At 50.1% G+C, this 13001-nt stretch overlaps 1 protein-coding gene across 7 annotated transcripts in view; it reads right to left on the bottom strand.

The window, feature by feature from the left end:
• HECTD4 (HECT domain E3 ubiquitin protein ligase 4) overlaps positions 1 to 13001 on the bottom strand; it is a 157120-nt gene that overhangs the window by 25845 nt on the left and 118274 nt on the right. For all 7 annotated transcript variants that reach the window (XM_045844468.1, XM_045844502.1, XM_045844478.1 and 4 more), the window contains exons 49-55: positions 12737 to 12900; positions 11832 to 12069; positions 10914 to 11050; positions 10338 to 10464; positions 6794 to 6931; positions 5056 to 5192; positions 3168 to 3328 (exon numbers count right to left, since the gene is read on the bottom strand). In XM_045844468.1, coding sequence (XP_045700424.1) covers positions 3168 to 3328; positions 5056 to 5192; positions 6794 to 6931; positions 10338 to 10464; positions 10914 to 11050; positions 11832 to 12069; positions 12737 to 12900 — 1102 coding nt within the window. The remainder of the gene's footprint in view (positions 1 to 3167; positions 3329 to 5055; positions 5193 to 6793; positions 6932 to 10337; positions 10465 to 10913; positions 11051 to 11831; positions 12070 to 12736; positions 12901 to 13001) is intronic.

The following is a 13001-nucleotide window of genomic DNA, read 5'->3' as shown; positions in this document are numbered from 1 at the left end:
CGTGCTCCTTGGATAAAAGCTCATTCGTGACCAGGCAGGCCCCATTTAGAGTTGCACCTTTCGGTCAAGAATCGAATCTGGCTAATATGGAGCATAGAGGCGGCTCCCTGTATTTTACTAGCCAATCACCGCAATTAAAAAATTCTCCTGGTAGTAAGCACTTTAACTCAACAGGCAAGTTAGAAGCAGCCCTAATGTTTCTATAAAATCTAGGTTTAGAACCCACTCGGAGCTAACAGGGGTCACCTGATATTGCCGATGACCTGGACCAAGTTCAGTGCCGGCCCACCATGACTCAAGTTGGGAGTAATGGCAACTGAAGAAACAACCAGCCACCACCTAACACCTGATGGGTACGCACACTATGAAGATAGAAAAGAACGCAACGAAGATGTTGCATTTTGGGTGATTTCCTTCTCATGTCCTCCAGTTGGAAATACTCTTGTGCTGGAGTCTAAAAGATGCCAACTGGACCTGTCTCCTCCCTCCTGGGACGCCCACATGCTGACTGCGCTCGCCCAGCTCACGGGCTCAGGGCAGCGAGGCAGAAGAGGTCCGAACAGGGAAGCGGAAAGCCCTAGAAGTAAAAAGTGGAAAAAGAAAAAAAAAGCAGAAAGCCCTTCCCGCCTCCCCACAGCTGCTGAAGTGGCCAGGACGACGCCGGAAAGGGGTGGTTCTGGGGCTGCAGGAAGCCCTGCTGGGCCCTGTGGCCGACGAGCCCTCGCTCTGCCCCACGGGAGTGTGCCGGACGGACGGAGCACCTCTGGTGGGAACCCGCTCGAGGACCAGAAGTCCAGTCCCTGCGGTGATCAGACAAAACTACGGCATGTCTCACGTCTCTCCCAGTGCTGAGATCACCGCACTGATACTCAGAACAGACATCCTATATCTGTAGTCTGACTGTAACCCTACAAACCACTTTTCTCTGTTGCTAGTCAATGGCCCATAGGTTTCATCTATCAGAGACATTTGCTAAAAATGCAATGGAAAGACTTATTAAATAAAGCTTGAAAGCTTTCACCAGTGTCATGCTGACATTCAAGCACATATGTTTGGGGATTCTTTTCAACAAATACAGGCTGGGGCAAAAGAAGGTTTACGGTTGTGACTACGCAGAGCAGAGTTTATTCTCGTATTATTATTTATTGATTATTGTCTTATTTTTCACACAAACAATGTGAGCCAGGGCCAAGATCAGGCACCGGGGGCTCTAGCAAAGAATCGGACAAAGTTTCTGCTTTTAGGAAGTTCACATTCTAGGGGAGGAGACACACAGTAAACAGATTTGAAAAATAACACGCAAGAGCATCAGGTCCTGGAAGAGGTAAAATGCAGTGCTATGACAACGTGTAACAGCATGCTGACACTGGATTAAATAGGGAGGCGAGGCCCTTTTGGACAGGTGACATGTTCATTGAGGCCTGAATGTGCCAGCCATGCACAGTTCCGGGCAAAGCATTCCAGGAGAGGAACAGCACACACACAGACGCCGAGGGGACGCAGGCTCGGGCTGTGAGAGCCACAGGAAGGCCGGCGCTGCTGAAGGAGCCACGCTGGAGAAGCCGAGACTCCGGGGCCCACACAGGGTTTCATGAGCCAGGCGATGGGTTTAGACCCTACACCGGGGGGAACGGGAAGCCGTGGGAAGGTTTGAGTCTGAGGACGGAGGGGGAGGATCTGATTCGTGTTTTGAAAAAATCACTCCGGCTGTTGTAGGGAGAGGGGAGCTGAGGCTCAGACCCGGAATGAGGCTCACACACGCTCAGTGTGCGTGTGGCGGAAACAGAGACAAGCAGACGGACTGGGGATGTGCTCTGGAGGGAGAGCTGCCGACAGGCTCCAGAAGACAGTGACGGAAAAGAACGACTCGACTCACGGTGCCCCTCAGAGACACGGCAAGACCACCAGTAAAAGACGAGTTCGGGGGAAATCCCGATTCCACTCCTCATGCTGCATTTTAGGTGCCTACGGGATTATCTGTGCGTAAAGCGTCAACAAAACCCTTCCCTCGACTGCCTAAGAGCCGACTTTGGTCACCTCGTTTTCAGCCTGTTCTTCTGAAAACCTGGCCAAAGCAGAGCATCAGCAATATCAGCAGGTACACGGCTTGTGGCCAGAATGACTCCCCAGTGCAAAGCGGCATCTGGACTCGAGGGACTGAAAGGACATTCTCGGTGGGAAGCCAGAGCTCTGAGACTTTCTGGAGTAGGGACTCTTGTTGGAATGCCTGAAACCTGTGCCTGTGGACTTGTCACAGAAGATACTGGATTCTGTTTGGGACGCGGCTGCTCAGCCACCAGGTGCGCAGTGCCCGCTGTCCATCCCTCACACCTGGGTTGTCACTCGGGTGGGTGGGGTCAGGGAACAGACCCTCAACTTCTGTGAGGACAGCCAGGACAACTACTGCTGGAAGCACACGGGTGGCACTGCCCTGTGGCACTCCAGGCTTCCCGTTCTGTGTCCTTCTAAGTGAAGCCAGTGCCAAGTGTGGCCTGGTTTTGTGAACCCGACCGTCAAGCTGAACTGCAGACCATCCAAATGGGGTGAGGCACTGCCTGCGTGGACATGGCAGGAGGCGCTGGGTACCTGTTCCTGGAGTTATGGGAGGTCTAAGCTGGAGTCATGAGCAAGTTGGTTCAAAACTGACTGTGTGGGAAGCTGTGATGCTAGTGGATGGGTGGCATAAACAATAGTTTAGGAAGGGAATTTTGCCACATCTTTAGGTTTTAACCCACTGAGAGAAGGTGTGTGTTCCCCTGGAGACAGACCCCCATGCCCCCGCGCGGTGCTAGGCACAAAGCAGGCACTCAAGGAGCACTTCCACAGCTTGGCAGAGACACGAGCTGGCTGCCCGCACAGCCCCGACACCCTCTCAGCTATCTCTTGGCTTGCTTTACCTTCACAACTTTTCCACATGCTTCCAACCTCCAGCCACCCCTAACCCCTCCAACTCGCAGCAGAGCGCCGCGGCACAGGCCAGGTGACACTGCTGACGCGGCCCGCGGCTCTCCTCCCCGTCCCTGCCCCTGCGCTGCTGCCTGTGCTGGCTGCCGTCTCCCCAGCTCCCAGCTTTGAAGGCACGCTTCCTCGTCAAGGACGAATGGCACACGCGGTAAAGCAGAGTGAGCCGGCTTCTGTGGCCCGACAGAAAGAGAGCTCAATCTTACCTGTGAATTTGAAGGTTGGTGTTGTCCAGTGTGACCAGCCCATTGGTGGCAGTCCTCCGGTAGCCTGCTGGGGGCCGTTCCAACATATCGATGGGATACCAGTATCGGACCAGCACACCTTCGCTCCGGAGGTACGTTTCTACCTGCACCAGCTCATTCACCTGCAACAGTGAAAGGAAACGTCTACTTGTGCTTCTGCACTGACCTACCCCTCCAGTTAAAGAAGTGTGTATGTATGCATACACACACACGGAATACACACACACATATTTTATATGTGTTTATATATATTTAATGCATATTTAATATATTTATAGTACATATTCATTTTATACATTTTAATATTTAATACATCACACAGCGATGTATCAATATCAATATGTTATATCAATACATATTAGTATAGCAATGCATGTTACAGAATGTATGTTGATATATTATTATGCATTATATATAATTTATTTTTCAATACATATTTTAATATAAAATATATAAAGTTTTATAGTAGTAAATGCTAGTTGCATGGCACTGACAATCTAAAAGTTCAAAGATTTCTGGTTCATATTGTACTGATAGTGTTTAGTTTTTTCATACCAGTTGGCAAATTTTTACTGGTAAAATAAAGCACTTCAACGTAATTATGAGTTGGAAATTTAAAAAGAATAGAGCTGTGTTTCAGCAACAGTTCACCGCACACTGCTGCCAGGTAAATTTTCTGTTCGCTGCTGTGATGTTACTAATTTTGTAAAAGTGGGGCATCTGTCTGGTAGCTCTATTCTACCGCGAGGGAAACTGAAAGGAAGCATATGCATACGCGTTCTGGATTCAAGTATCAATATGAGTTTTGCTTTGGGGTTATTATTAAAACAAAGGGAATCCAACTTGAGAATAATTATTACTCTAATAAAATTTCTTATTTTTCTTGTTTTCACTTTCATAAATTTCCATTGCTGAAAAATATTGTTAGTTATATATTTTCTGATAACTAGAATAAGAAGTTTGTTCCAGAAGGTAGTTAATAGAATTTTCTACTTGACAGCTCACCTTAGTAAACCACTAGTAGACAGTCCCTCTTAAAAATGGAGTGATTTAAATTAACTTCTGGTCAAATGGGGTCCACTGAAAATGTAAAACTTCCAATTGCAAATCATTAATAGTACATGCCATTACATGCATCTCCATCTAGACACAAAAGCTTATCTACGCAGTGACGACACTCCCTTATCAGGACTCTCGGGTTTAAAGCACACATTATTCCCTCCGTTTTTGGCTCGGGAAACGTCGGAGATGTGGGCGCGGGCGCGCCGCCACGGGACCGTGCAGGTGTGGCTTCCAAACAGGACCCCGTTTTCAAAAGGGGCCTTCAGCTTTGCCCTCGCGCATTCTCTTCTGTTCCTTCTCCCCGCCCAAGTCCCTGCTGAGCCCCAGAAGGGCCCCCGAAATGAAGGAGAAAACAGCAATCTACACCTATTTTACACACAGGGAAATCGAAACTAAGAGACCCAGTGCAATGATGTGATCAAAATCACGAAACTGTCTCTTTGATTTGTGTCTGCAACAATCATGACAATGCCAGGTCACCCACTCATCAAGGAGTGGGAGACTTTTCCCCTGGGAACCTGGGTAGATAGAATACGGGACAGCGTGGCCACGGCTGACAGAAAAGCATGGCAGACGCAGGTCTGAAGGAGCTGACCGCGCTGGGAGTGGAGAGTTTATGCTCCATGGGCCCTGCTCTGGGCCCGTCCCAGGAAAGCCACCGGGCACGACGACACTTGCGGTTTCTTCACCCCGAGTGTGAGCAGTACTCCACCTGCATGATCACTTCTCAAGGCTCCCGGAGTGCGGACACGAGAGTCTCAGTGCAGAGGAAGAGCCGCGCACTCACCGAGTCCACGTCCAGGACGACTCCATGCAGCCCGAAGGTCTTCAGCATCCCGCGGATGGCGAACTTCGGCAGGGCCGTGCCGACGGTGCTGCTGGCCATGTTGTTGCTGTCCGGAGAGCGGGTGACCACCGTGAGGCCTGGGGGCGGGGGAGAGAGGTGTGTTCAGGAGCAAGTACTGTCGCCGTGGCACCCTCTGTGTTAGGGTCTGAAGAATCTCTATGGCATTTAGCAAAACTTTCAGCTTAGTTATAACCGAAAGGAACACAGCTTGGTCTGGGAGATAATACAACAACGTGTTATGAACTTCCAAAATTCAACAAGACAAAGAAGCCTATTTTTAATAGGCGAAGGATTTGAATAAGCATTTCTCTAAAAAGAAATGAAAAAATGCACAGGAGAAGATATTCAACATCATCAGTCATCAGGGAAATGCGAGTCAAAGCCACAGGGAGATGCCACTGAGCACACCCTGGGACGGCTATAATCAAAAAGACAGACAATAGTGAGTGTGGGCCGGGGTGTGGAGGAATCAGAACACTCATGTACTGCTGGTAGCAATGTAAAATGTTGTAATCACTTTGGGAAATAATCTGGCACTTCCTCAAAAAGTTAAACATAAAGCTACCACACAACCCAGCAATTCCACCCCTACTTATAGAAATGAAAACGCATGCCCACACAAAAACTCATACACAAATGTTCACAGAGGCATTACTCATAATAGCCGAAAGGTAGGGAAAACTCAGGTGCCCATTAATTGATGAATGGGTTAACAAAATGGGGTATTATCTGTACAATAAAATATTATTTTGCCATAAAAAGGAACGAAGCACCAACATGTGCTACAACATGGATGAAACTTGAAAAAGTATACTCTGTGAGAGGCCAGGCACAAAGGACCACATGTTGTATGATTTCATTTATATAAACTGCCCAGAATGGGCAAATCTACAGAGACAGAAGCTAGATTAATAGCTGCCAGAGGCCAAAAGGAGTGAGCAATGGGGAGTGGTAAGGGTAAGGAACTTCTTTCTGGAAGATGAAAATGTTCTTCAGTCGGAGGCAATGGTTTGATGATTGTGTAACTTTGTGAATATACTAACAACTGCTAAACTGTATGCTTTAAAAGGGCACACTTTACGGTATGTGAATTAGATCTCAAAGAAAAAGAAATGAAGAAAAGAAAAGTAAATATATATTCCTGCCCTTGCTCATGTTTGGATATTTTTGTGAAGGTAATAAATACTTTTAAATTTTCTTTTTTGTGCTTTTCTGTGTTTTCATTTCCTCAAAATGTGTGATAGATTTTTTAATCAAAAGAATCAACCCATTCTAGGAAAATTCCAAAACGCACAGTACAACCACAGGGTCCTGGTTTGTTAGCTCAGCAGCCAGGACGAGGCCTGAGAGGCCGACCTGGAACCCCAGGCCCACCCACTTGTCTCTCTGTGCCACTGCCCTGTGCATGCTGCTGAGCCCTGGGAATGTGCAGGGGCCACCTGAGGCCAGACAAGGGTCTCCTGTGCCCAGCAGGACGCTCCAGGGCCTCACTCGGGAGAGCTGGGAAGACGGCACGTCACTCAGAATAAGGAGAGTCACCCTAGGAGGTCACGTCACTCAGAGTAAGGAGAGTCACCCTAGGAGGGCACCAGCTGCTCAGCTCAGGCTCACGCTGAGGACAACTCTGCTTCTCAGTCCGCAGGACATTTCATAAGAGGAGTAAGGAGGAGAGCAGAACCTTTTCGAACTTTGTCAATCGTGAACTTGTTTGCTTCATCTTTGATGTCTTCGATGGTGGGAAGGTACAGGTCTCTTGGGATGCCACCGTTCTCCTCATACAGGAACTCGACGGTCTGCCGGGCAATGTCCACCATGCCTAAAACACAGAATGGCACCGTCACTCCCCGAAGTGCGCATGACCTGCAGGCCAGCACGGCACCGACTCACACCTGGGACAGAGGGGGGACCTCTCCGACACTGTGGGTGGGGTACGTGGCCTTGTGGGGACGGCAGTTATGCAATATCCTACAAGTCAACGTGCTCGACGCCTCACTTCTAGGAACCTCTCCAGTCTCTCCCACAGAAACACAAGCGCGAGTGTGCAACGAACACTGCGCAGCGCTGCTGATAAATAGAAATATTCACTGATACAGAATGGTTAAAAATGATACATTATTATGCAGTCATTTCATTTTAGCTAAGTCAAAATAACAAACTGTAGGACAAACGGAGAGTAAGAAGAAAGTGAGGGTAACGCTCATTTTTTCCCTCCCTTATTCATTTTTGTACTGTTTGAATGTTACTGCAATAAACACATGCTGCTTAGTCAAGACAGAGACCTACACAACCCCTGTCCAGGGCTGAAATCCGCTCCGTTCTCCTGTCCCAGGGGAGAGCACGTCATTACGTTCACTAGCAACAGCCACCACTGCTTGGTTTAACGAACCCAGCAAACAAATGCCCAAAGCCCTGAGGACAGCTGCCCCGTGGGGAGGGCGGAGAGGCGGAGTACATGCCTCCCTGCGCTCTGGCAGCCTCGGCCCCACACCGCTTGCGGGTGGAAGGGCAGGCACTGGCAGCATCTGCTTTTAAACGAGGCTTATTGCCCTCAGGTGCATCTCCCGTCACTTGGTCTGCGGTCCTTTATTTGCTGTAAGGAAGAGGCACAGCGGCTTTCCAAGCACAGGTCAGAAGGGGCTGGGATGAGAGAAGGAAGCTCAGGGAGAGAAGGGTCAGACAGGATAAACAAGAAATGGGGCCTAACAGCAGATTACAGAAAAAGAACCTCTGCCCCATTTTCCAAGGGCCTCGAGATGAGGAGAAGAAACTGCTCTGCTGTCTGCTCAGCAGGAACCCGGGAACTGGGGACAGTGCCCCGTTAAACGAGAACAGCCCAGAGGAGGTTTCATTAACCTTCGTGGGCTGCCCCTCTCGGAGGTGGTCCTTTGGGCACCATGGGCCGTCTCCCTAGCGCCCTTCAGCTGTTGCCACTGCTATATTGAAGGATATTGTGTTGGGAAGGTAAAGTTTTACATTTGAATTATTGTAGTTCAGCTGCCTGGCCGGGGTCACACAGATGGACCCCAAGAGAACGCCTGGGCAAGATGATGTCCGGGGCCCAGGAGCCACAGGTCGGGCTCTGGTCCTGCCACAGACATTCACAGATGTTCAGGACGGCTCCGGGAGCAAATGGTGAAAGAAAATCCTCATTCAAGCAGAACCCACATGGAAATAAAGGCACAGCAGCCAGTGGTCATACATGAGAGCTTCCCATGCATGGGCTGTGAGCTATACAGTCTCTCTCCTCCCGTCTCACTCTCTCCCACAGCGGTAAGAAGCAGTAAGGAACGCTGTTTGCTCCCCGAACAAATGGCGCTTCCTTTCTCCAGACGTAACCCTGTGGTTGCTGAACTTGCCGTAGGTCTCACTTCAACACGGTGTTGGTGGAGGAGCCAGGCCGACGGGGCTGCCCTCGGCACCTGTGCTGCGGCCTCAGGATCCGCCCTTGTGACGGCGCTGACCGTCATTTCCTTACTGGCTGCCCACCAGGACACACTCTCTGAGAGAAGGGAGTATCCCAGTCTTGTGCGGAGAAGACTCCTTATTCCCTAGCCCAGGGCCTGGCACTGGGAGGCACATGTCGCATGCATGGACAAATAAGTGACTAAATCGATGACAATAAAAATGCATCGGAAACAAGCCCTCCTTGCTGGGAAAACCAGTGACCAGCCTTGCTACTTCCGGCCAGCAGCAAGGAATCTGGCATTACACTCAGTACGTGAACGTCCTCTGAACGCAAGCTCAGGTCTGTCCTGCAGTCTAGTGTAACATGAAAAGGGTACATCTTCCCGATGTTGAGAATAAAGGAGGAATAACAAATTATCCTTTTATCTGTAGGACCTACTATATCAGATTATCTCGCTCCTTTGCTTAACCCCCCAGTGGCTTCCCATTTTACTTACAGTGAAACCTGAAGTCCCCGCCAAGGCTCACGCTGCTCTCTGCTCTCTCACAGGTCATTCCCGGCTGCCCCTCCTCCCCCTTGCCCTCACCCTCCCACGTTCACTGCCACCCGAGGGTCTTTCTAGCATTGCTCCCCCTGCCTGAAACTCTGCAGAGAGGAGAATATAAATGATCTGCCCTGGAATTTGGGCCCGTAGCGGAAACAGAGCTCTGATAAGAGCGGGAAGCATCCACACGGCGTCACAGGATGTATGAACATTCCCGCGGGTTAGTGTAAACAAGGTCATTCCACTGTCACTGGTCTGAGCTGTGGGGCTAGCAAGCATGGGAAACACACACCCGCGCTCTCTCTCACACTTCCTCTGTCTCTGACTAGTCCTGGCACCGATGAGAAAAAGGAACGGCTCCTCTGTCCCTGGAAACCAGGGACTCAGCATAGAAGTTGGCCAAGGAAAATAAAGGTCTCTTGGTGGCTTTTCTTTTTTATTTGGTCCTAGTCTCAGGACAGAAGTTAAAAGAGGAGAAAGACTGCTAGCACGGGGACAACAACTAAACTTGCTGCCCCACCTCTGAAGGCCACCCTGATGACAGAAAACCCAGCCGATGCTCCACCGTGAGGGCAGCTGGGCCTGCTGGGAAAGGCCCTTCAGCATCTCAAAAAGCACGTGTTTCACAAAGTGAGGAAAAGCCTTGACACAGAAATCAGCCACCTGCACTTAAGATTCAATAGCGACCCACTGTCTGGGGTCAAACTCCGCATCGTTCTTTGCTAGAGAAACCGTAGCCAGCGGGAGAAAAGATCTCACCGTCATTAATCACTGTGACATTCAGAATGGCATTAATGGAATACTTACCATGTGCCAGGCACTGTTTGCTTTTAGGAGCTTTATCTGCATTACCTTATTTCTTTCTCATGTACCTGTGAGGTGGTTGCCATTACTGACTCCATTTTAAAGGTAAGGAAAGTCCAGAAAGGTTAAATAACCTTCCCAAGGTCACGCTCCTGGTCAACAGCACCGCTGCGACTTCAGAGCCCCAGCTAGTAACCAGCAGGACACCCAGCTGCCTCGTACAGCCACGCCAGATTCACTTTAGTAGCCCTTCCACCAAAAAACACTGAGTTAAATTGACAAGGAGAGAAAAACCTGGCAATGAAGGCCAAGACAACGGAGTTCAGTGAAGGCACAGGGAAACGACACTGTGAGGTCTAGGCCAAGTTTAGATGAGCCCCTCCTTCCCGAGTTACATGCTGAGTGTCCCCTAAACACATCTGTCCAAACCACGAAGTGAGCTCGTTAGGAAAACACAAAGCACCAGACCTAGCTGTAAAGCGCCCTTGATCTGGTCCAGGCCCGATTTCCGCTCTGCTTCATTGCGGAAGCGCCTCCGGATCGTAGGAAACACCTTGGTCTCCCAGGCTTTCACCAGCAGGGCGTAGTGGTCCTCCTGGAAGAAGGCAAACTCGTGATCAGACAGAGAACGCCCGGCGCAGGCATCAGTCCTGCCCCAACCACCAGCTCTCACCCGAGTCCTCACCCCTCACAGGCCAGTGACACAAACACACCGTGTGGACCACACTGAATACACCTCAGCTGCTGCCGGAGGGGCAGTGCTACACTGGGGAGGTCTCTTCCTTCCCTCTAGAGCCAACTTTACTGCTGAATTACTATCAGAGTACTTCACTTCTCCCACATCTGGGCTGTACTGGCAAAAGGGCCCAAAAGATATTGCTACTGATGTGTAGCTTAGAAAAACAAATACTCCAGAGTCACTGTTGAAACCCAGTGTCATTATTCAAAGCGCGCCACCTGCAGCCTTGCACACTCAGATCAAAATCATTCCGCGTGGCTCACCCTGGGCACCGGGGAGCTAAGTGGACGCTGCGGGTCTCTTACCTGTGGGATGTCGTCGTCGTCATCGTCGTCACTCTCATCGTCTGCAATGGGAGGCGGGTGGGGGTCTGGGCCAGAGGTGATGAAGTTCTCATAGCTGAGCTCCACTTTGTAGTGGCAGGAGGTGTCGCTGTCGTACTCTGTAACAAGGCACAATGACAGTGAGTTCCACCCCGGAGCGGGCTGGAAACATCATGAACTTCTCACCTCGGACAAACCTGATTCTCCTCATTTACATGACAGAAAGACTCCTAACACTGGGAAGGATTTTCAAGTGCAGAGTCAAGGAATAACTAATTACTTATAATTACCTGGAATCCTACTATAGATTTTATGGCTCTAATTAAACTTAGAGAACAATCTGGGAAGTTCTTCATCATAAGAATTAAACAGATACTTAAGACAGTTTGCAAACCCGTAACCCAAGGGCTCAATATGGCTTGCAGACATCTTTAGTTTGGAAAACTCAGTTTTATTCATTTTGATTATAAAATTTTTTCAATTACAGAAGCCTTTATAGTGCATACCTATATACCTACCACCTAGATTCCACAATTAGCATTTTATTATTCTTTTATGACCTCAGTTTTAAAACAATTCAAAGGAGAGATTAACATTTCAAAATAAGGAGATTTCATGTAAAATACTGGGGTTTTTATCTCTGACAAAAGATGGACCATCTTTCAGGCTTGTGCTTTCACGCAGCCACACTCCATGCGGCACTGGGTGGTGGCAGGCCTCCTGGGTGTGGGGATGTGCTTTCCAGGCCGCCCCACTTCCTTCTGCTCCCCGTTTCCTTTCGCCGGGCCAGTTATCCCGTTCCCCAGGAGCACCTGAGCCAGCCCAAGCTAGAGGGACTTCTGAAACCAACAGCATTCGCATTCCCAGGATGCAGTGGGGGCCTGCGAAGAGGCAGCTTACGTTGCTGAGCGGTGGCCACGGCCGCAATCCGGCACGGTGGCCCGTGAGTGCCCGGGTCTGATGCAATACTGGTGCCGGCATCGTTGTCACTGTCAGATGCCATGGCGAAGGGCAGGGCCTCGAAGTTAGCGCTGATCTCCTCCGCCAGGTCCGTGCACAGGTCGGCGGCATTGCGGTGGGCCTGCCCTTCAGCATAGGCGAACGGGCGGGAGCCAAAGTTCGCTCGAGTCTTGGTGTTCTGGAAAGGAGAGTGAATAAAGGATTTGAAAGGACTTAGGCTTATTTATTTATTTTAACACCCTGAGGTGACCTTCACTAAATGTCAGACCATAAGAACGGCCTCGGCTATGGGACAGCACGGCCACCAGACTGAGGGGCAGACGTAACTGTGCGCACCACGGGTGCTCAGAGGGAGCGCTGCACCAGCCGGGCCCGCCTATCCTCACCTCTCGCTCTCACGCTCTCGGCCACTCAACGACCTCGAGTGTTTCCGACACTGGTCCTTCCTACTTGAAGCCACGGCGCACGCCGTTCGCTTCGCCTGGAACACACTTTCCTCCAATCTGGCCTAGTTGAGACCAGTAAATATTCCAGACGTGGCTCAAATGTCACGTCGTCAGGGTAGGGAGGACATGACCAGATGTGCTTGGTCCTTGCTTTCATAAAGTCCGTGCTTTTCCAGCACACTGTGATGGTTAGTTTTATGTGTCAGCTTGTCTGGCTGGCCATGGGGTGCCAGATTAGATGTTACGTCTGGACAGGTCTGTGAGGGGGTGTCCAGATGAGACGACATTTGAATCGGTGGGCTTACTAGAGTATCAACAGATTCCCCCCCTTCCAATGTGGCTGAACATCACCCAAATCACTAAGGGGAACTTGTTTTCCAACCCGGTAAGAAAACCTGCCTTTTTCTGAATGTGAACCACAGGCCACATCCCGCCGGAGACGTCCTCGAGGTACGGTGCAAGGCGCTGGCCGCAGTAGGTGAAGTACACCCGGCCCTTGGCCGGCTGCCCCGGAGGAGGGGGGGTGCCCTCGGTCCTCTCCCAGCCAATCCCTGCCACGTCACCTGCGCAGGAAACAGGAAAGAAACGCACTGTTTTTCCCTTTTCCCATTAAATAAACTTCCAAACTGCAACTAGTGTGATGAGGCCACATATCACTGACGAT

This window comes from Phyllostomus hastatus, unplaced genomic scaffold (genome assembly GCF_019186645.2).
Source record: "Phyllostomus hastatus isolate PE091 unplaced genomic scaffold, TTU_PhHast_1.1 phas_contig_1162, whole genome shotgun sequence".
In the NCBI taxonomy this organism is placed as follows: Eukaryota; Metazoa; Chordata; class Mammalia; order Chiroptera; family Phyllostomidae; genus Phyllostomus; species Phyllostomus hastatus.
This window is presented reverse-complemented; position numbering and strand designations above follow the sequence as displayed.